Source organism: Scophthalmus maximus, chromosome 21 (genome assembly GCF_022379125.1).
Source record: "Scophthalmus maximus strain ysfricsl-2021 chromosome 21, ASM2237912v1, whole genome shotgun sequence".
Classification (NCBI taxonomy): Eukaryota; Metazoa; Chordata; class Actinopteri; order Pleuronectiformes; family Scophthalmidae; genus Scophthalmus; species Scophthalmus maximus.
In genome coordinates, this window is record NC_061535.1 from 15458146 (window position 1) to 15480600 (window position 22455).

Here is a 22455-nt window from a genome sequence, read left to right on the forward strand (position 1 = left end):
AGGTGAATGTGTGAGAGAAGAAACCAGTTCTCATGGAATTATTCATCTCACACACACACACACACACACACAGAGTGGTTGTATGCAGACTTATTATTATTATGATTGGTGATAGAAAATGTTTGCAGACACAGAGCTGTGTAGCAGCACCACCTTGTGGTCGCTCGTGACCACCACAGGACACGATGACGTCAGGAGAGGAAACGGGTGGATTCAGGAAGGAAATGAGTTCATGTGTTGTTGTGTTTGAGTGTGAAACTCAAAGCAGCAGAAGGGGAAAACTCACCTGTTCAGACTGAACCTTACCCCCTGAATTCATTTTTAAAATGTAAATTAAAAAGAAAATCTAAATGATTTGTTAAATTTGTTAAATGTTTATGACCATCGATTCTTGCACTTTTGGTAATAAATTCATGGTTGAATGTACTTACTGTAAATCGCTTTGGACAAAAGTGTCTGCTACATGAATGTCACGTCACATCACATCACGTCACGTCACCTCCCCTCCCCTCACGTCACGTCACCTCACGTCACGTCACCTCCCCTCACGTCACGTCACCTCACGTCACGTCACCTCCCCTCCCCTCACGTCACGTCACCTCACGTCACGTCACCTCACCTCCCCTCACGTCACGTCACCTCCCCTCCCCTCACGTCACGTCACCTCACGTCACGTCACCTCACCTCCCCTCACGTCACGTCACCTCACGTCACGTCACCTCACCTCACGTCACCTCACGTCACGTCACCTCCCCTCCCCTCACGTCACGTCACCTCACGTCACGTCACCTCACCTCCCCTCACGTCACGTCACCTCCCCTCCCCTCACGTCACGTCACCTCACGTCACGTCACCTCCCCTCCCCTCACGTCACGTCACCTCACGTCACGTCACCTCCCCTCCCCTCACGTCACGTCACCTCACGTCACGTCACCTCACCTCCCCTCACGTCACGTCACCTCACCTCACGTCACCTCACGTCACCTCACCTCACGTCACCTCACGTCACCTCACGTCACGTCACGTCACGTCACGTCACGTCACGTCACGTCACGTCACGTCACGTCACGTCACGTCACGTCACGTCACGTCACGTCACGTCACGTCACGTCACGTCACGTCACGTCACGTCACGTCACGTCACGTCAGGTCACGTCACCTCCCCTCCCCTCACGTCACCTCACGTCACCTCACGTCACCTCACCTCACGTCACCTCACGTCACCTCACGTCACGTCACGTCACGTCACGTCACGTCACCTCACGTCACGTCACGTCACGTCACGTCACGTCACGTCACGTCACGTCACGTCACGTCAGGTCACGTCACCTCCCCTCCCCTCACGTCACGTCACGTCACCTCACGTCACGTCACCTCACCTCACGTCACCTCACGTCACCTCACGTCACCTCACGTCACGTCACCTCCCCTCCCCTCACGTCACGTCAGGTCACGTCACGTCACGTCACCTCACCTCACGTCACCTCACGTCACCTCACGTCACCTCACGTCACGTCACCTCCCCTCCCCTCACGTCACCTCACGTCACCTCACGTCACGTCAGGTCACGTCACGTCACGTCACGTCACGTCACGTCAGGTCACGTCACGTCACGTCACGTCACGTCACCTCACCTCACCTCACGTCACCTCACCTCACCTCACGTCACGTCACCTCCCCTCCCCTCACGTCACCTCACGTCACCTCACGTCACGTCACCTCCCCTCCCCTCACGTCACGTCACGTCACGTCACGTCACCTCCCCTCCCCTCACGTCACGTCACGTCACGTCACGTCACGTCACGTCACCTCCCCTCACGTCACGTCACGTCACGTCACGTCACGTCACGTCACCTCACGTCACGTCACGTCACGTCACGTCACGTCACCTCCCCTCACCTCACCTCACGTCACCTCCCCTCACGTCACGTCACGTCACGTCACGTCACGTCACGTCACGTCACCTCCCCTCACCTCACGTCACGTCACGTCACGTCACGTCACGTCACGTCACGTCACGTCACGTCACGTCACGTCACGTCAGTCACGTCACGTCACCTCACGTCACGTCACGTCACCTCACGTCACGTCACCTCACGTCACCTCACGTCACGTCACGTCACGTCACGTCCCCTCACCTCACGTCTCGTCACGTCACGTCACGTCACGTCACCTCCCCTCACCTCACGTCACGTCACGTCACGTCACCTCACGTCACGTCACGTCACGTCACGTCACGTCACGTCACGTCACGTCACGTCACGTCACGTCACCTCACGTCACGTCACGTCACGTCACGTCACGTCACCTCACGTCACGTCACGTCACCTCACGTCACGTCACCTCACGTCACGTCACGTCACCTCACGTCACGTCACCTTACGTCACCTCACGTCACCTCACGTCACCTCACGTCACGTCACCTCCCCTCACCTCACGTCATCTCACGTCACCTCACGTCACCTCACGTCACCTCACGTCACCTCACGTCACGTCACCTCCCCTCCCCTCACGTCACGTCACGTCACGTCACCTCCCCTCCCCTCACGTCACGTCACGTCACGTCACGTCACGTCACGTCACCTCACCTCCCCTCACGTCACGTCACGTCACGTCACCTCACCTCACCTCACCTCACGTCACGTCACGTCACCTCCCCTCACCTCACGTCACGTCACGTCACGTCACGTCACGTCACGTCACCTCCCCTCACCTCACGTCACGTCACGTCACGTCACGTCACCTCACGTCACCTCACCTCACGTCACGTCACGTCACCTCACCTCACCTCACGTCACGTCACGTCACCTCACCTCACGTCACGTCACCTCCCCTCCCCTCACGTCACCTCACCTCACCTCACGTCACCTCACCTCACGTCACGTCACGTCACGTCACCTCACGTCACGTCACCTCCCCTCACGTCACCTCACGTCACCTCACGTCACCTCACGTCACCTCACGTCACCTCACGTCACGTCACCTCCCCTCCCCTCACGTCACGTCACGTCACGTCACCTCCCCTCCCCTCACGTCACGTCACGTCACGTCACGTCACGTCACGTCACCTCCCCTCACGTCACGTCACGTCACCTCACCTCACCTCACCTCACGTCACGTCACGTCACCTCCCCTCACCTCACGTCACGTCACGTCACGTCACGTCACCTCACCTCACGTCACGTCACCTCACCTCACCTCACGTCACGTCACGTCACCTCACGTCACGTCACGTCACGTCACCTCCCCTCCCCTCACGTCACGTCACGTCACGTCACGTCACGTCACGTCACGTCACGTCACCTCACCTCACCTCACCTCACCTCACGTCACGTCACGTCACGTCACGTCACGTCACGTCACGTCACCTCCCCTCACGTCACGTCACGTCACGTCACGTCACGTCACCTCACCTCACCTCACGTCACGTCACGTCACCTCACGTCATCTCACCTCACGTCACGTCACCTCCCCTCCCCTCACGTCACGTCACGTCACGTCACGTCACCTCCCCTCACCTCACGTCACGTCACGTCACGTCACCTCACCTCACCTCACCTCACCTCACGTCACGTCACGTCACGTCACCTCACCTCACGTCACGTCACGTCACCTCACCTCACCTCACGTCACGTCACGTCACCTCCCCTCCCCTCACGTCACGTCACGTCACGTCACCTCACCTCACCTCACCTCACCTCACCTCACCTCACGTCACCTCACCTCACCTCACCTCACCTCACGTCACGTCACGTCACGTCACGTCACGTCACGTCACGTCACGTCACCTCACCTCACGTCACGTCACGTCACATCACCTCACCTCACCTCACCTCACCTCACGTCACGTCACGTCACCTCACCTCACCTCACGTCACGTCACGTCACCTCACCTCACCTCACCTCACGTCACCTCACCTCCCCTCACCTCACGTCACGTCACGTCACGTCACGTCACCTCACCTCACGTCACGTCACGTCACGTCACGTCACGTCACGTCACCTCATGTGGACTCTGATACAAAGACCCTCAGGAGAACAGATCAGTTGAGGTCGACAGACGTGAGCCAGGCGTTATTGTGTTGGACGGTGATGATGATGATGATGATGATGATGAAGATGTAAATCCCCAACACAAACGGAACTGCTGGGAAATCAACTCTCTCACAAAGCGGCGGGCGGGCGAGATTACCAGGCTGTTGTCGGACGGATTCTCTCTGTCTGTCGGAGAACGGGGGGAGTGACCTCGTGTGACCTTTAAACAAACCGAGGTCGTGTCCGTCTAGCGTCGCTGAAAAGGGTGTTAACGTAATAACAACTTCAACATTTTTTATTTCAACCTCTCGTCACAAATCCACAGTTTAATACAACAAACACTCCAACAGTAAAAAACAGAGTCTTGTACAGGATTTTGTAAATTACACAGAAACTTAATCATCTTGTGAAGCTACTGCTCATTTTCAGCTCTTTATTTTTACCAACTGTGACCAGGTACCGACTCTCAGCTTCCTCTCAGACCTTCATCGTCGCTCGCTCTACTCCTCGATCTCGTCCTCCTCGTCCTCGAAGGTGTCCTCGCCCTCGTTGGCGGTGGCCTCCTGGTACTGCTGGTACTCGGACACCAGGTCGTTCATGTTGCTCTCCGCCTCCGTGAACTCCATCTCGTCCATGCCTTCGCCAGTGAACCAGTGCAGGAAGGCCTTTCTGCGGAACATGGCCGAGAACTGCTCCGAGATCCTCTTGAACAGCTCCTGGATGGCCGTGCTGTTGCCAATGAAGGTGGCGGCCATCTTGAGCCCGCGGGGAGCGATGTCGCAGACGGCCACCTTGACATTGTTGGGGATCCACTCCACGAAGTAGCTGCTGTTCTTGTTCTGGACGTTCAGCATCTGCTCGTCCACCTCCTTCATGGACATGGGCCCACGGAAGACGGTGGCGACGGTCAGGTAGCGGCCGTGGCGAGGGTCGCAAGCTGCCATCATGTTCCTGGCGTCGAACATCTGCTGCGTGAGCTCGGGAACGGTGAGGGCTCGGTACTGCTGACTGCCCCTCGCCGTCAGAGGAGCGAAGCCCGGCATGAAGAAGTGGAGTCTCGGGAAAGGAACCATGTTGACGGCGAGCTTGCGCAGATCTGCGTTGAGCTGCCCGGGGAAACGGAGCGAAGTCGTCACGCCGCTCATGGTGGCTGACACCAGGTGGTTGAGGTCGCCGTAGGTCGGCGTCGTGAGTTTGAGAGTGCGGAAGCAGATGTCGTACAGGGCCTCGTTGTCGATGCAGTAGGTCTCGTCGGTGTTTTCGACCAGCTGGTGGACCGACAGGGTGGCGTTGTAGGGCTCCACGACGGTGTCCGACACCTGGCGCGTCAAAGGAAGATCACATACTCCAGTTATAGCAAGTGATGGTGGCGTTGCAGCCATTTTGCAGTCGTCTCTTTTTGCTTTGTTCCTGAGTGTTTGTCCTACTTGTGGCTGCAGAGGCCGCTGTTGTCAAACTTGAACATGTTCACTGACTGACTTTTTATTGAAATGGAGAACGTGTACAGGGTGATTTAACACTAATCTAACGGCTTCTACCACCACTGTGAAATATAATGAACACAGCGCTTCTAAAAGTGTCTTTACCTTCAAATACAACTGTGTTTTGGAATAAAACCGGTAGTTTTATTATTTTCACCTTGGATTCGACTGTTAACGTTCTTCTGTCCATGTGAGCAACAGGAGGACGTTGGTGGAAACGGTAAAAGAGCAGGATTAAAGAACGGGGTGAACAGACCTTGGGTGACGGCATGACGCTGAAGGTGTTCATGATCCGGTCGGGGTACTCCTCCCGGATCTTGCTGATCAGCAGGGTGCCCATGCCCGAGCCGGTGCCGCCGCCCAGCGAGTGTGTCAGCTGGAAACCCTGCAGGCAGAAATCAGGGAGGTCAAAGTTCAACAGCCATGCTTTTTTATACAGAGATATTCATGGGCTGTGTTTGTTTATTTATGAACTATGGTCTAAACACGAGCAGAAACGTGACCTTCATATTGTAAATGAAAAATCAGTCTACAATTGACAAATTGAAAGTTTTTGCTGGAAACGGGATCAACTGCATCTGATGGAAGAACTGAACTGCATCCGGAACATTGTGTCTGGACGTGTCATGGAGAAGATCCCATCGCAGAAAATGTTCCGGAAAAATTGTTCCGAGAAAAACACGTGCGTTCTCAAATAGAGCCCCTCCGGGAAATTTCAGCAAAATGTCCGAAATCCCAAATATTGGATTCTGTATGGTCACCTGGAGACAGTCGCAGTGCTCACACTCCTTCCTCACTACGTCCAGGACCGAGTCCACGAGCTCCGCCCCCTCCGTGTAGTGACCTTTGGCCCAGTTGTTCCCCGCACCTGTTTGACCTGTGGACAACCAATAGGAACAGAGAAAATCCGTCTGTGGAACGTAAGATGATCACGAAAGCGGGTGGGAACCTCCGTCCTGTGTCACCACATAAACCTTCCTACCACAACATGAATCCACACTGAAACGAATCCCGGCACTTTTCAGGAGGTGGTGGAGAACACAAACAGAGCAAAAAGAGATTTTCTACGTCATGACATTCCGTTGAAACTGACCTCAGGTAGTAAACTCACGGCCCCAATGGTTCAGAATGTGATTCAAACCCCGGTGATTGTTACCGAAGATGAAGTTGTCTGGTCTGAAGAGTTGTCCGAAGGCTCCTGAGCGAACGCTGTCCATGGTTCCTGGTTCCAGGTCGACCAACACTGCCCGGGGGACGTATTTATGTGCTGCACATACAAACCACGGAGATAAGAGACGTTCAATCAAAAGATTCATGAAGCCCACAGTGCCTCTGATCACTCTCTGTGATAAAAACAATGTGAAGAATATTAGTTAAAAGATGGAAAGAAAAAAAATCTGAAAGAAAGAAATTCAATAATTCAAATATAATAAAGAAAAAGTCAAATATAGTCAAAATAATTTCAAAAAAGTACAAAGTGGAGTGAAAACACGGCGACGTCAAACGTGAGTCCATTCGTCCTTCACAGTGACTCCTCCCCCTCGCTGTACTCACACGACGCCTCGTTGTAGTACACGTCGACTCTGTCCAGCTGAAGAGACGAGTCGCCCACGTAGTTTCCCGCAGGGTCGATGCCGTGCTCGTCGCTGATCACTTCCCAGAACTGATCGAGAAGAAAAGACCTCAGATGAAGTCTGATACGACCTGAAACTTCTGTCTCTGTGGCAGTTTTGTGAGCGAGCCTCACACACATTACCCAGCATCCTTCATGGTCACAACGAGCTGCTCGCTGTTTGTTTGCCGTTTCTCTTATTTCTCGCTCGCCTGACACTTGGTGCGGACCACCGTTGCCACGACTTCACCCAGCTTCTTCAGCGTTAACACTTGGTTCTCGGTTCAGGTTAGAATCAGGTCAAAGTTCAGATGAGGGGCTTGAGAATGTAAGATGTGAGCGGGTGTCCTCACAACTACAGGAAGAAAAAAGTGTGTGTTCACCCAGATTCTTTGACTGGTCTCACACAGACGTGTGATATGTCGGTGCGTGTTATAGTTCTTATATGTACGTTATTGACTTCAGCCTCTTCAGAGAAGCACTCGTCCAACAGACTGTGATTTGATCTTTGACCTGGACCAATGTGATCTACTACTTTAATCTCACTAATGAAAAATGACTTGAACTAACAGAATACAGGAGTGGGTTTCACACAGTCGGGTTAACTTTCCCTCAAGTTTCCCCTTAAGGGCCGAATGTGAATGTGACGTCGTGTCAGTACCTTGGTGCCGATCTGGTTCCCACACTGTCCCGCCTGGATGTGAACGATTTCCCTCATCTTGCTCTGGTCCGGTTCTGTCGCTCCTCCGCTGATGGATGTCGCTGTGTGAGTCTGTTACACGCTTCGCCTCCTCCCTCTCCTCTACGACCACGCCCTGGGGGGGCAGTTTGACCCCGTCAGCACAAACCAGCTGATTGTTGTAGCTGTCACCACGGACACCGTCTGTTCTGTCAAACAGCAGATTCAGAACAAAACTTCCCAATGACTCATGAAGTCTGTTTAATGCACATTTACATGGATTTATATATGTGAAATGTTTATATATCATCAGTTTGACTGATGATCAGAGACTGTATATGAAGACAATCACTGACTTTATATTAAGACGATCACTGACTCTATATGAAGATGATCAATATATAAATAAAGTATCGATATAAAATATAAGGTTGTCATTGTTATTATCAGATATAATAATATAAATGAATCAGGTTCTTTAAGTCATATTCATTTCCTTCCTGAAACATGTTTTATTCGACTGGTCGGAACAGATTGACTGTGGCTGCTGTTCCCGTCGGAGCTCGGACCCGCACGGACCGAATCAAAACGAAACGCGGCTCGACGAGACACTTCCGTCCCGCGGCTCCTCGTCCCGCCGACTCGGTCCGACACCCGCGGCTCCAGATGAAGTTCCGGGGGAAGATCGTGGACGTCGCCTGCCTCAACCACTTCACCCGTGAGCCGCGTGTTAGCCTGTTAGCCTGTTAGCCTGTTAGCTTGTTAGCTGCTAACCTGTTAGCATGCACACACCAAACCTCTGAAGTTCCCAGCTCGACTCTGTGACTGGGACCTGGTCCACTCACGTTTCAAACCTCGTCAATTCACTGCTGGACTTGTGATTACTTGATTATATTATCGAGAGATGCAACAGTCAATCGATCAGTTATCGATTATTAAATTAATCGGCAACTATTTTGATAATCCATTAATGGTTCAAGTAGTTTTTAAGAAAGAAAAAAGTCATGATTCTCAGATTTCATCTTCTTCCATGTGAACATGTTCTGGTTTCTCTGTGACAGGAACTGAAGATCTTTGGTGTGTGAACCAAACTAAACATCAAGTTGAGGTTTTGGGAAACACGATCGACAGTTTTCACCATTTTATGAACAAAACAACTGATCTATTAATCAAGAAAACTATCAACAGATTAATCGATAATGAAATGAATCATCAGTTGCGGCTCTAATATTATTTGCTCGACATTGTGTGTGTCTGTGTGTGTGTGTGTGTGTGTGTGTGTCTGTGTGTGTGTGTCTGTGTGTGTGTGTCTGTGTGTGTGTGTGTCTGTGTGTGTGTATATCTCTGTCTGTGTGCGTGCGTATCTGTGTGTGTGTGTGTGTGTGTGTGTGTGTCTGTGTGTGTGTGTGTGTGTGTGTATATCTCTGTCTGTGTGTGTGTGTCTGTGTGTGTGTGTGTGTGTCTGTGTGTGTGTCTGTGTGTCTGTGTGTGTGTGTATATCTCTGTCTGTGTGTGTGTGTGTGTGTGTGTGTGAGTGTGTGTGAGTGTGTGTGTGTGTGTGTATATATATATCTCTGTCTGTCTGTGTGTGTGTGCGTGTGTGCGTGCGTGCGTGCGTCCTCACCAGGAGTCGTCACCACCATCTCGAAGCTGACGAAGACGTGCGTCCTGCGACTGACCCCCGACAACCTGTTCTTCGTTCTGTCTGGTAAAGTGGCCAATGGCGGCGTCGGCATGTGGTGCGAGCTGTCGCAGGTGAGAGTCCAGGTGAACTCCACTTCCCTTCACCTGTCTGTGCAGTTCTCGGTGTGATGGAGCAGCTAAAGTAAAGTCTCCAGAGTTCCGGGTATCCCTTGATACCGTCGACTTCCTGCACGGCTCAGTATCTCCGCCTCCTCCCTCCCTCGCAGGCCAACTTCTTCGACGAGTACCAGATGGAGGGCGTGTCCCCCGAGGACAACGAGATTCTTCTGGAGGTGACTCCGGAGAACCTGTCCAGAGCCCTGAAGACGGTCCAGAACGCCAAGGCCGTCAAGGTCAAGCTGACCAAGAAGCACTGTCCCTGCCTCACCATCGCCGCGGAGCTGGTGAGAGACGGGCGGTCGAGAGGCATTTTCCTTCAGACTCTCCTGCTACGTCCACGTCAAGTTTATTTTATTATTACTGATACAGTAATATAGTTAGATATCCACCACGGAGATGATGTTTACATATATAATGATATTAATATATATAATAATATAGATAGATATCTACGAGGGAGATGATATTTATATATATGCTTACATAGTTAGATTTCCACCAGGGAGATGATATTAATATATATAATAATATAGTTAGATATCCACCAGGGAGGTGATATTAATATATATAATAATATAGTTAGATGTTACCCAGGGAGATGATATTAATATATATAATAATATAGTTAGATGTTACCCAGGGAGATGATATTAATATATATAATAATATAGTTAGATGTTACCCAGGGAGATGATATTAATATATATAATAATATAGTTAGATGTTACCCAGGGAGATGATATTAATATATATAATAATATAGTTAGATGTTACCCAGGGAGATGATGTTTTCATCCCCGTCGTTTGTCTATTTGTTTGATTGTCAGCAGGACGACTCAAAATCTACTGAACGTATTTCCATAAAACTCTGTGGAAGAATGGAATGTGGACAAAGGGCGGAGCTGATAGTCTTCATGAATTGTTCTAGTGTGAAATCAGTGAAGATGTTAAAATACAATGTTACAGAAAGAGATCAAACATTCCTGGCTCCGCAACTTTTGTCCAGGTCCATGTTCCGTCAGACAGACAGACAGATAGACAGACAGACAGACAGACAGGTCCATGTTCCGTCAGACAGACTACAGACAGACAGACAGATCCATGTTCCGTCAGACAGACAGACAGACAGACAGACAGACAGGTCCATGTTCCGTCAGACAGACTACAGACAGACAGACAGGTCCATGTTCCGTCAGACAGACTACAGACAGACAGACAGGTCCATGTTCCGTCAGACAGACAGACAGATAGACAGACAGACAGGTCCATGTTCCGTCAGACAGACTACAGACAGACAGACAGGTCCATGTTCCGTCAGACAGACAGACAGACAGACAGACAGACAGGTCCATGTTCCGTCAGACAGACTACAGACAGACAGACAGGTCCATGTTCCGTCAGACAGACAGACAGACAGACAGGTCCATGTTCCGTCAGACAGACAGACAGACAGGTCCATGTTCCGTCAGACAGACTACAGACAGACAGACAGGTCCATGTTCCGTCAGACAGACAGACAGACAGACAGGTCCATGTTCCGTCAGACAGACTACAGACAGACAGACAGGTCCATGTTCTGTCAGACAGACTATAGACAGACAAACAGGTCCATGTTCCGTCAGACAGACAGACAGACAGACAGACAGGTCCATGTTCTGTCAGACAGACAGACAGGTCCATGTTCCGTCAGACAGACAGACAGACAGGTCCATGTTCTGTCAGACAGACAGACAGGTCCATGTTGTCAGACAGACAGACAGGTCCATGTTTGTCCTTCCACCAACTGTAAATCTGTTCAGTAGATTTTCATCCTGCTACAAAGGGTAAAAAAAAAAGGCAGATAAATGTTTTCGTTTGGCCACTTGGGGGCAGCAGAAACAAACGTGTGAGCACAACTCAACTCGTCTGAGCTGCAGTGTGAAACTGAGCCGTGTCGTCCCTCCGTCTCCGTCCAGCCGACTCTGTCCAGCGTCAGTCGAGTCGTCACGCACGATGTCCCGGTCGACATCGTCCCCCGGAGACTCTGGCACGAATTCAAGGAGCCAATCATGCCGGACTTTGACGTGAGTGACATATGTCGTGGGGGCAACACGTGTGCCAGAACACGCATCATCCTTTTACACACTTACCTGTGTGTGTGTGTGTGTGTGTGTCCTCGCAGGTCAGCGTCTACCTGCCTCCTCTGAAGACCATGAAGAGCGTCGTGGACAGGATGAAGAACCTCTCCAACTTCCTGGTAGCCTCACATCCCTCACGACCTCCAGGGTTCCAGGGCCTGGTACCACTCAGCTTGTCCCCGAGGCGCAAAAAAAAGAATCAGAGTCGTCTTCTTAGGCATCGACGAGCATCTTTAATATAGAGTTGAATAAAAACCACTCATTAACAAGGTGGCTGAAGGAGAGGAAGGGTTTGAGTTCTCACTTGAGAGTAAAAACTGAGGATGTAGTGTATTATTAGTATTGTTATTATTATATGATGTGTTGTCTTTCCCCTGGATGAGGACATAGGGACAGAACACAAGGACATCTACTTTTAACGTCATTTAGATGAAGATCCAGGATTTTACTTCCTGGAGACGAGAAGTTATTCCTCCCGTCTGTTCGACCCTCCTTTTAAATTATAATCTTTCTTTAAATCTTTTTTAAAAAAAATGTGTGTGTGTGTGTGTCAGGTGATCGAGGCCAACCTGAACGGACAGATGAACCTGAAGATCGAGACCGATCTGGTTTCTGTCACCACACACTTCAAAGACCTGGGGAACCCTCCGTGGGGTGAGGTGTCATCATCATTATTATGATTATGATTATGATGATTATTTTGTGTGATTAGCTTTGGTGAATGTCACTGGTCGTCGTGGTGACGCTCTGACTTTTTATCCGCCAGGTAATGTTTTACTTTGAATATTGGACAAACAGTGACATGATGATATGCGTTCTGGACCCGGTTTCACTCGCTCCTCCTCCGCCCGCAGGCGACGACGCTGCGTCTCCGAGCCGGGAGTCTGAGGCCATGGCCGAGGCCCGGGTGGACGTGAGGAGGCTGCAGCAGTTCCTCGTGGGCCAGCAGGTCAACCCGAGCAGGGCCATGTGCAGTGAGTCGGCTGAACGCTCCTCCGTTGTCACCGTCATCGTCCCTGAACCCAGAGTCACGGTTCCTGTGTTCCTCCTCAGATATCGTCCACCAGGGCGTCGTGCACCTGATTCTGCTGCATGAGGACGTGTCGCTGCAGTATTTCATCCCCGCGGTGGCGTAAGACGACCCGGCGGGCCGCGGTCCTGTGAGACGGTACCAGTCTCTGTCCCGCACGTTGACCACACCGGGCCCATTTCCCGTCCCTCAGGGTGGAACGTCGGGAAGACCGCTGACTTTCGGCGGCAGTAAGGTGAAAGCTGGTGAACGCACATCTGAGAGAAAACCTTTGTACCGTCTTTGTTTGGGAAATTCAGATTGTTACGTGTTCTACATTAAAAGACTCTGAAAGCGATTTTGATTCAAGTTCTACTTCACACACACACACAGCTGGTGGCTGTTCTCATGTACTCGTACTCTGACACAGATATCACTCCGGCAGCGTGGCGTCCTCTTCAGTCGAGCAGGTCGCTTGCTGCTGACGCTCGTAATATCTCACACCATCGGCACATGAAAGTCGCGACTCCACAAATCCCAAAGTTCTATACGTTTCTCTTTTCAGGCAGGGGCGAGTTCTCGTGTCGGTAGAGTAGATAGACTTGTACTTGTACTTGTACTTGTACTTGTACTTGTACGTCAGAGTTCCTACGCAGTTTGATACAAGTCTGGAATTTGAGAAGAGAAGTCAAATGAAAATAAACAGTCACTGTAGAATTTGGGCTTTTCCCAGTAAAACTCATCGAGCGTGTCAAGGGACTTCAGGGCCCCAAGTGAAAGGGACCAGCCCCCCCCCCCCCCCCCCCCCCCAAGAAACACATGATACCAAACCACCTCCCTCTAATCTTCTAACAATTCTTTGTGCAAACTGTACATGTACATGAATAATAGTGAAGTATAAAAGTTCACGTGGGAAACTGTAGATCACAAGAATGTTGATTGACAGCGACGTAGAGCAATCACACACACACACACACACACACACGACAGCCACTCACTGGTTTAAACTTTAACTTTTGTGAGTTTAATTATTTGTATAATGAAGGATGAAGCTTTGTTGTGTGTTGAGTTGCCAAGTCACTAGTACACACACACACCTCCCTACCATGGTTACCATGGAAACAGTCAAACGTTTCCCTCTACAGAGCCTTTTGATTGACTTCCTGATTCCTCTCTCTCTCTCTGACTCTGGTTCATTCGTTTGTTGGATTTGTTGGTGGTCTCCGGCTGACAGAGGGACAGACGACACTCGGGTCACTGTGGATTCCTGGTGAGTCGTGTCGTCGTCTCATTGCTCGCTGATCGGTTGATGTTTTTTTCAGACTTGAATGTTAAAGTTATACCTGAGATCTACTGGAGCCTTAAGACCAGACTGGACTTACCTTCTGTTGCAACTACGCTGGTCTTAGTGAAGCTGGAATGTCCTGATGGAGCTGAACCTTTTGATGTTTCAATGAAGTTTCTGATACTTTTTTGGGGTTGAAAAATGTGGAAGGAGAAGAGGAACAAGACGACCAGACTGAAAATGATTTTTGTGGAATAACATGTTGTGAATGTTCCCAGCATTCACACTATGAAGGATAATAATAATAATAATAATAATTAAAGCTGCGAGCAGCGATGAACGGGCCTGAACACTCTCGCCGTCGGGGCGCGGATCCTCTCCCCCGCGTCCCGCGAAATCGCCGTCTCCCCTCCGGGTTCGCTCATTGATGCCGAGAGACGCGTTCGGACGCGCGGGTGGCTTGATGTTTATTTTATCCTGGGGCCGCTACGGAGCCGTTTTGCAACGGCCAAACTCAACTTGTATGGGGTCAAAGCCGTCCTCATTTGTTATGCCTGCGCCACGTGTCGTGCCTGTCGAAGCATCCCTGACCCAGTAAAAAACACTTCCCGGTTCATGGCGAACTGCGCTTCACCACGGCCACGCCTTTCAATGTAAAATCCAAAATGGCTGACCTCCGGTTGGGCGGAGCTAATTGCTCCGAGAGGCTTTTTCGTAGGTTGTCGCGACATAAATGCCATCACAATATGCACCCTAACACACAAAATGACATAAGGGGGCGCTATGGAGCTCCATGGCCACAGCCAGCGCCGTGCGTCTACGCCCGAGTTGTGGGAGCAATTTCTGACCTGTGCCAATTTTGGTGAGTTTTCCCACATGGGAACAACCTCAAAAATGAGCGAACAGTAAAGAAAAAAGAAAATAATAATTATCCTCATAAGCCTCAGCGTAGTATGTTTCAGAGATGTGAGGGTTCGTGATTAGCGCGGTGGTGTTCCTCTAACGGCCACAAGGTGGGGCTATCGATGTCACGCTTCGAATATGCCGTGCACATTGTCACCGAGAACTAGCATTCCAGGTTTCATTCCCTTAAAAATCACAGACTTGTAGAAATATCAGGTAAATTTGAATTCAGTGCAGTAAAATAAAGACAAGAATCAAATTGAAACTTTTCGTCGTGATGCAATGATCAAAGGATCAGAGGCACACACACTCCTGTGATCGGTGATGTCATCGCATACAACAGGAAGTGAATCCTCAGAATCGCATTTGAATTATAGCAGACACACTGAGTGACCTCACCACATTTGAAAATACAAAATCGAACCGACACCACCGCCCAGAAAGAGAAGAACAATCTCTTAACAACTCTTGCTCTTAAAACCTGTCGAGTCCGCGATCAGCTGCCGCTGAAGGTGAGCGAGAAGTGTGCCAACGTTCCAGAGACGGCGGAGGAAACGAAAAGTTAGATTAGATTTTCCAGTAAACCTTTTCGGAGTGAAATAGCTCATAAGAAGTGTCACGCTTCACACGTCGTGTGCATTGTCACCGAGAACTTTCGCACCAAGTTTAATTTCCTTAAAGATCACAGAATTGTTGAATTATCAGGTTACAATAACACAGTAGCGCCCCCTGGTGGCAGAATTAAATGACATTTTACAACGTTGTGCAAGGCGGCGGTACCTACGACATCTCAACGTTTGGTTCGATTCACATGTAGCGCTGAAGAGTCACGACCCTTAAGTACATAAGACCTCACTCAAATGTTTGGTGACCAATTACTGATCGACCATGTGTCATATTGAAAAACAGAAAATGACTGTTGACATCCAAGGAATACCTGATGAGAACATTGTTACGATATGTCGCACGGTTCATGAGCTCTGAACGTTCATGTTATTGCATGTCAAACATGTAATAACTGTCCACATGGTGGCGTTATTGACACCATATTTTAATGTCTTACACATTTTCAGATTCAACCATTGTCCATTAGGTTTATATAGGTCTTCTATTTTTTGAGATATTAACGTTTAAACATCGCTCTCATTTACTTTCCGTTATTCATTTTAATGATAAAAAAAATTATATAAAATCACTGAAATATGCTAAAGCTAAGAAAAGTGACAGCCACCATGTCCTTAACGTGCCGGGCAGTTGATGTGGAAATAGTGTTCAAAGAATGTGGGAGGAGATAGGCACGGAGTAATAGTTATAATAATGATAATAACTAGACCAAAATGCGTTTACTGTGGAAGATGTGTGTGAGCGCTACGAACGTGTGACAAACTCTGAAGTATCCCCGTCCCCATGACCGTGGAATGCGGATTACTAAGCGTCGTAGATTTCAGAGATGTGGCGGTTCGTGAACGGCGCGGTGGTGTTCCTCTAACGGCCACAAGGCGGGGCTATTGGCGTCGCGCTTCCATGTGCCGAGCGCACGGTGATGCCAATGTGACATCGTCCCCGGTGATGCCAATGTGACATCGTCTCCGGTGATGCCAATGTGACATCGTCCCCGGTGATGCAACGATCAAAGGATCAATGTCACACGCTGCTGTGATCGGTGATGTCATCGCTTGTGACAGGAAGTGAATCCTCTACGGAGACGCAATCGAACCGAGACCACCGCCCCGAAGGAGAAGAACAATCTCTTGAGCAACTCTTGCTCTGAAAACCTGTCGAGTCAGCGATCAGCTGCCGCTGAAGGTCAGCGAGGACTTTGCCAACGTTCTAGAGACGGAAGAGGAAACGAAAAGTTAGATTAGATTTTCTGGTACAGACTTTCGGAGTGAAATAGCTCGAGGGACATTAATCAAGAGCTGTCCGAGATAGTTGTCTCAATAGTGTGAACGAGACTTAACACTTTATAGTAGAAAGACAGTTACATAATACTGGACAAGTCAGACACGAGCACCGGAGCAATGGAGTTATGATTAAGGCCTTTAAATCTATTGTTATTGAGTATTGAGGAATATCTGACAATAGCTGGTAGAATGTTGGTCACGTTGTGTGAAAGAGAACAGAACTCTCTCTGAGTTGATGATGATGATGAGGATGGACGAAGAGTGAGACTTGTGGGATTGAGGGCGAGTTGAAGAAGCTCTGAAGCTCCATCAGTGTGAGAACGGCTGAAAGTCTTCACTTCAAACTAAGTTGAACATTTTGAAAGTTTGAATGGGATGTGAAAGTTTAAAGACCTTGAACGTCTGAGAGATGTGGAACGTTTCGTAGCTGACAGAAGAAGTGAGAGGAGAAGAATTGAAAATGCATGAAAAGTACGAATGTGTACATGTTGAATTCTCCCTCCATTCATTTCAAAGGAGCAAAAATCACGGAAAACATTGAATATTTGGAAAAGTATGACTGTTATGAAAAAGTTGAACACAAGCCTGAATGTCCTAATTGAGCGGAACGTTTTGATGTTTGAGTGAAGTTTTTAGGTCAAAGAATGAGAGGAACAAAAAACCAATAATGATCATAAACTTGTAGAATAAAATATGTTGTGCTTCCATCATTCACACAAATAACTATAGATTTAAATTGAGTTGATGGAGACATCACCTGTTTGATGATGAGTGTCATCACTGAATGATGTGGAATATGTGTTGACTCTCAGATGGCAGATGAAGACTCACAGAGGGAACAGGCGTCCACTGTTCCCCCAGCAGGCAGCTCGGATCCTGGGCAGAAGAGCATGGACGACCCTGGTGGAGAGGAAGGGCAGGAGGAAGGAGCAGACGGAGTCTTCATCAAACCCAGACCTCCTCAGCCGCTACGCCACAGAGGTACAAACGACCAGAGACTGTATATGAAGACGATCAGTGACTGTATATAAAGACGATCACTGACTGTACATAAAGACACTCACTGACTGTATATGAAGACGATCAGTGACTGTATATGAAGACGATCACTGACTGTATATAAAGACGATCACTGACTGTATATAAAGACAGAGTGGTGCCACCATGTGACCAGCCTCAAATTTGGGTATTTTTGTCCTTTTGTGCATTTTTATTCACTTCTACTGTTTTTTGTTGTCTGACCTCCAGATATGATTGGCAGAGGACACCGGCGAATCGGAGGTCATCACCACATCAGTTACGCATCTCCGGCGGCGGCTGCTGCCTCCCCGACTGCTGGCGCCTCAGTGAGTGAACACTTGTTGGATCTTTCTCTGATCCGTAGATGTTGTGACGAGACGTTTCACCTTCATCTGAAGAAGTTTCTTGGATGAAGGTGAAACATCTTCAAGATCCACAACAAGTCCAGCTGCTCCTGGTTCAACATCCTTGTGGAAAACTATGACCTGGAGGGATCTCTGTCTTTGAGCCACGAGGATCTGAACCTTCACCCCCGGAGGGGCCTCTGCGCGTTGCTACAGTATTCTTACCCACCACGTTGTGTCCAGGTGTGTCCCATAAGGACGATGCTGTCCAATGAGGCGAAGAGGGAGATGGCGAAGCAGGTGAGAGCCATGAGGGAGGAGAGACGAGGGACGCTGGACGCCCGACACAAATACCTGATCAGCATGCTGGCGTTCTCCACCAGCCTGGCGGACACGGAGGTGGAGGACGCCATCATCTTTGATGACAAGGTAACGTCACAACCAGAAGAACCAGGACGCTGGAAACTTTCTGTGTTTAACCTTTGGATGTTTCATGTCTGCTTCTTCCAGTTCAGTCTCATCAACGACTTCTTTGCAGCGAACGGATCCAGGACGCTGATTTTCTTCTATCTGAATGTGAAGCAGGTAAGTTCTCTCTCGACGTCGTCCGTCTTCTCTGACTCCGTCCTCGTTCTCCTTGACTCCTCTTTCCTCAACATCGACCAGTTCCTCTCTTTTTCCTAATCAGCTCTTTGCATCATGCGTGTCTCATTGTTCATCTCTTACTCTTTACATCCAAATGACTCGCTACTGTTCCATGTTTTGCCCTCCAGAACTTGTCCTCCTGTCCGTCCTTGTCCGCGGACATGGCGGCCCCAGCTGTGGCTCACAGGAAACTCTTCATCACTACAGGGAGCTCTGAGGAGGTAGACCTGACCTTCTCAACCGGCACTAATTACACCTGTTGTTGGGAAATGTGAGCCTGGAGAATTGATCCAGAAGAGAAGTATGTTCCAGAAGGTTTACTGGAACGTACACGCCTGCAGTTGGTTGTGTTTTAGGTTTGTTGTGACCGAACAAGCCTTGTGACCGCGCAGCGCCGCATGCATCCTGTGCAGCCATGGTGTGAGTCTGCGACGCTTCGTGATGCAGGTGGTCAACAAATATCTGGCTTCACTCGGAGCTCAGAACAATCTGGCGTCACGGCCGTCCAGCCTCAATGGTCACAAGGAGACACAACAAACCTCCAGGTTACACTAAATCACATGGCCTGAAAACTGTATGTACTGTACTGTATGTACTGTACTGTCAGTGGACTCGTCAGAGGATTCACCTGTGAATATCTTCGCCGCAGTAGTTCCTCTGAGAAACACCAGAGGAGCTTGAGCTCACAAGCTACGTGCTCATCATGAATGCAGATTTTTCTCTCTACCGCCGTCTTCTGATCACAGATGAAAGTGAAACTCACCACTGACTCTTTTCCAGCTGCCGGGGAAGTGTCTGTTCTTCCTGAGAATCACCGACAAGGCCATAACCACCGCCAACATCCACCAGGTCAGTGACTCCACCTCCTGCTGCCGACTCTGCGGCGCGTTGACAGACTTTGACTTCTTCTCTGCGTGCAGGAGGTGAACTTCGGCAAGTTGGACAGTCGGAACGGCAGCTTCCTGCACGACTTTGAAACTGTCTTCGCTCACGTCATGTTACCAGCCCTCAGGTCAAAGCAGGTAGGGGTCCAACCCCCGTCTGTGGGGCGGGGTCAGCTTCCCCTCACCTGTGCTTCTGACATCCTCCTGCTGCAGGAAAATGAAATGTGTCGATGAACAGCGACTCGAGTTCCGGCCTGTGTTAACTGCTGACACTTTCACTCCGTGTGCAGACGTGGGGCAGCGCGTCCGGCACGGAGGTCCAGTCCTTCCTGACGTCCGTGGAACAGTTCGTGGGTAATCTGAGCTCGGCCAGGCTCCTCTTGGAGAGCAAGTTCCAGCTGGGGCGGGTCGACCTCCCCGAGGCCATGGAGCAGCTGAGCAGCCCCGCGGACTACATCGACGCAGGTACCGGGTTTCTTCTGCCGACCGAGCAAACAAAGAATTTTAATTCATGTAATTAAATTGGAGTAAAGTCATAATATTTCAAGAACAGAAAAAAAAACACGAGCAGACATTTCCTCCGCCACAAAAGAGGCAACTGGGTTCTTTCTTCAACAGACAGAAGTTCTTGCACAATCTTGTCAAAGTTCTAATACTAATTATGAGACCGATGTGCCACATGAATGATGTTTGTAAAACATCATCTTATCTAACTTCACACGATTCTCCCCATTCCTCATTTGAACGCAGGTGACGACTTTACTCTAAAAATCCTTTTCCCCTTCGAGCGGCCAAGAACCTTAAGCTGGTACTATACCGTACACCACATACACCGAAAGCCTCATCCGGAGACCACTTGTGCTTTTGCTCTCAGCCAATAACAGTGAGCTGGTGGAGCGTCTGGAGGGCGTGGTCTCAATGTGGACCAATCAGATCAAGCGGGCGCTGATGGCGAGCGAGCAGATCAGAAAGGAGGCGGACGACGTGTTGCCGTCGGCGGAGCTGGAGCACTGGAAGAGACGCATGGTCACGTTCAACAGGTGACATTAGAAACGTATGATTCTGTAACTTCAGAAATCATTCAACTTTATCTGATCTTTTATTTCAGTCCATCTTTAGAGTCACAATTTTTTCTCCTAATTTTATTTCCCTCTCATTTTGTGTCGTGGAGTCTATTCCCATCTCGTCAAATCGTCATCTACGTCTCCTACAATCTTCTTGTTTTGTTTGATGATTTAGTAATTTGCAATCGAATGTTGTCATTCGTCATGATCTGGCAAATCTCCATTATCTGTGTGTAACATTCTTGTTTGTTCAATTTCTTTTCATCTCATTGATTTTTCTTGTTCAGCTGCTTTTTATTCTCAATCTCTGTTTTGATAATGAATCCAGTTTTATCTGTTTCAGAATTCTAATCACGTTTAGTGTGTGTGTGTGTTTCAGTCTGATGGAGGAGTTGAAGCGTCCTCAGGTGAAAAGGACTCTGGGAATTCTGCAGTTTGCCAAGTCCCGGACGTTGCGAGCCTGGAAAGAGCTGGTCAGCCTCGGAACAGATTAGATTGGACTTAAAGTTTAGTTAAACTGAGTTTAGTTCATGCTGCTGATATGATGATGATTGATTCAGCGATTTTTTTGTCAGGATGGAGAAATCACCGTCGTGGCTAACGAGGCCAAAGACAACGTGAATTACCTGTACACCCTGGACAAGTTCCTCGGGCCGCTGGGGAAATGCACTCCGGTGAGAACCAACATGATTTGTTACCTGTCTGTCAGCAGGATCACAAAAACCTCCTGGACAGATTCCTGTAAACCTGGTGGAAGGATGGATCATGGAGCAAGAAAGAATCCATGTTCCATCCTTCCACCAAGTTTACAGGAAATCTTTCGTGATCCTGCTGACGGACGACGAACGAGAGAGAAATTCATCAGGTTACGACTGTATGAGTCAGTCTCACGTCTTTCTGGCGATGAGACGATGAGTTTGTTGATCAGTGGACCAGGTGATTGTAGCTGCTGCTGCTTCCTGTTGTGTGTCTCGGACTCTGACAGGCAGGTTTGCTGGAGCACATCCCCGGGCTGATGATCAGCATCAAGATGATCTACACCATCTCTCAGTACTACAACACCGCCGAGAGGATGACCTCTCTGCTGCTCAAGGTCACCAACCAGATGATCAGCACCTGCAGGAGCTACCTGTTGCAGGGCGTGGCCCGCATCTGGGACCACAGCAGGTACCGGAGGCCGGACTGTGCGACCCGAAAGGACATGGTCCTGTTAAGATTAGTAACATGCGAGTCAAGTCAAGAGCGTTAGAAGGGTCAGAGGAGGACGGACTCTCCATCGTCTGCAGGAAAACAAAAATGTCATTTAAAATAACGGAAAACCTCCATTGTGATGAGATTATACAGAATGATTGATTGACAACAGGAGTAGACAGATAAAGGAGACGGACAGGAAGTGACGACTAAAAACACTGAGACTGGCGATTGTAGGTTTCCGACCCTCCGACATTCGTCCCTTCATGGGATGTGAACCAAACTCTGTGTTTATTCAGCAGATGGCCTGAGAGGTCGCCAGTGAGGTTGGTGATGATAGGTAATAGGCATCTCTAGTCATGATCCTATCCTATAGGCCACACCCACTTTAACGAATCAAGATGGTGAAATTCTGTTCAGCGGTTATTGAAATACATGTTTGGGGAATTTGTGGCGCCCCCTATAGGTTGGTAATAAAA

At 49.4% G+C, this 22455-nt stretch overlaps 3 protein-coding genes and 1 long non-coding RNA gene across 9 annotated transcripts in view; 2 read left to right on the top strand and 2 right to left on the bottom strand.

The window, feature by feature from the left end:
• Positions 1–4442: 4442 nt before the first annotated feature.
• Positions 4443–9569, bottom strand: tubb6 (tubulin, beta 6 class V). Of its 4 annotated transcripts, none has more exons than XM_035619225.2 (8): positions 9432–9569; positions 7790–8016; positions 7273–7483; positions 7071–7179; positions 6673–6783; positions 6278–6393; positions 5773–5901; positions 4443–5354 (listed from the first exon to the last, which is right to left on the bottom strand). In XM_035619225.2, exons 5-8 carry the CDS (start codon positions 6731–6733, stop codon positions 4536–4538), a joined length of 1125 nt encoding a protein of 374 aa, XP_035475118.1. In that variant the 5' UTR covers positions 6734–6783; positions 7071–7179; positions 7273–7483; positions 7790–8016; positions 9432–9569; the 3' UTR covers positions 4443–4535. The 4 variants fall into 4 exon arrangements, with proteins under 4 accessions (XP_035475118.1, XP_035475117.1, XP_035475116.1 ...); XM_035619224.2 differs by having other exon boundaries at positions 7268–7483; XM_035619223.1 differs by lacking the exon at positions 7273–7483 and having other exon boundaries at positions 7790–8011.
• Positions 8348–13094, top strand: hus1 (HUS1 checkpoint clamp component). Its single transcript, XM_035619208.2, has 8 exons — positions 8348–8525; positions 9435–9562; positions 9718–9894; positions 11566–11673; positions 11772–11846; positions 12282–12381; positions 12582–12701; positions 12781–13094. Exons 1-8 carry the CDS (start codon positions 8474–8476, stop codon positions 12861–12863), a joined length of 843 nt encoding a protein of 280 aa, XP_035475101.1. The 5' UTR covers positions 8348–8473; the 3' UTR covers positions 12864–13094.
• Positions 13095–13244: 150 nt separating this feature from the next.
• On the bottom strand, positions 13245–15169 carry LOC118291190. Its single transcript, XR_004786571.2, has 3 exons — positions 14119–15169; positions 13834–13963; positions 13245–13404 (listed from the first exon to the last, which is right to left on the bottom strand). It is a non-coding gene; the product is annotated as an uncharacterized LOC118291190 (long non-coding RNA).
• dnah5l (dynein, axonemal, heavy chain 5 like) overlaps positions 13814–22455 on the top strand; it is a 41463-nt gene continuing 32821 nt past the window's right edge. Inside the window, exons 1-13 of one of the 3 annotated variants that reach the window (XM_035619198.2) lie at positions 13814–14006; positions 17641–17809; positions 18077–18174; positions 18436–18621; positions 18703–18777; positions 18966–19058; positions 19618–19686; positions 19758–19859; positions 20012–20186; positions 20596–20761; positions 21165–21258; positions 21361–21459; positions 21771–21952. In XM_035619198.2, the coding sequence (XP_035475091.1) occupies positions 17641–17809; positions 18077–18174; positions 18436–18621; positions 18703–18777; positions 18966–19058; positions 19618–19686; positions 19758–19859; positions 20012–20186; positions 20596–20761; positions 21165–21258; positions 21361–21459; positions 21771–21952 (1508 nt within the window). In that variant the 5' untranslated portion in view covers positions 13814–14006. Of the gene's footprint in view, positions 14007–15318; positions 15437–16615; positions 16731–17640; positions 17810–18076; positions 18175–18435; positions 18622–18702; positions 18778–18965; positions 19059–19617; positions 19687–19757; positions 19860–20011; positions 20187–20595; positions 20762–21164; positions 21259–21360; positions 21460–21770; positions 21953–22455 lie in introns of those variants that run through there. The other 2 variants (XM_035619199.2, XM_035619200.2) reach the window with 2 other exon arrangements.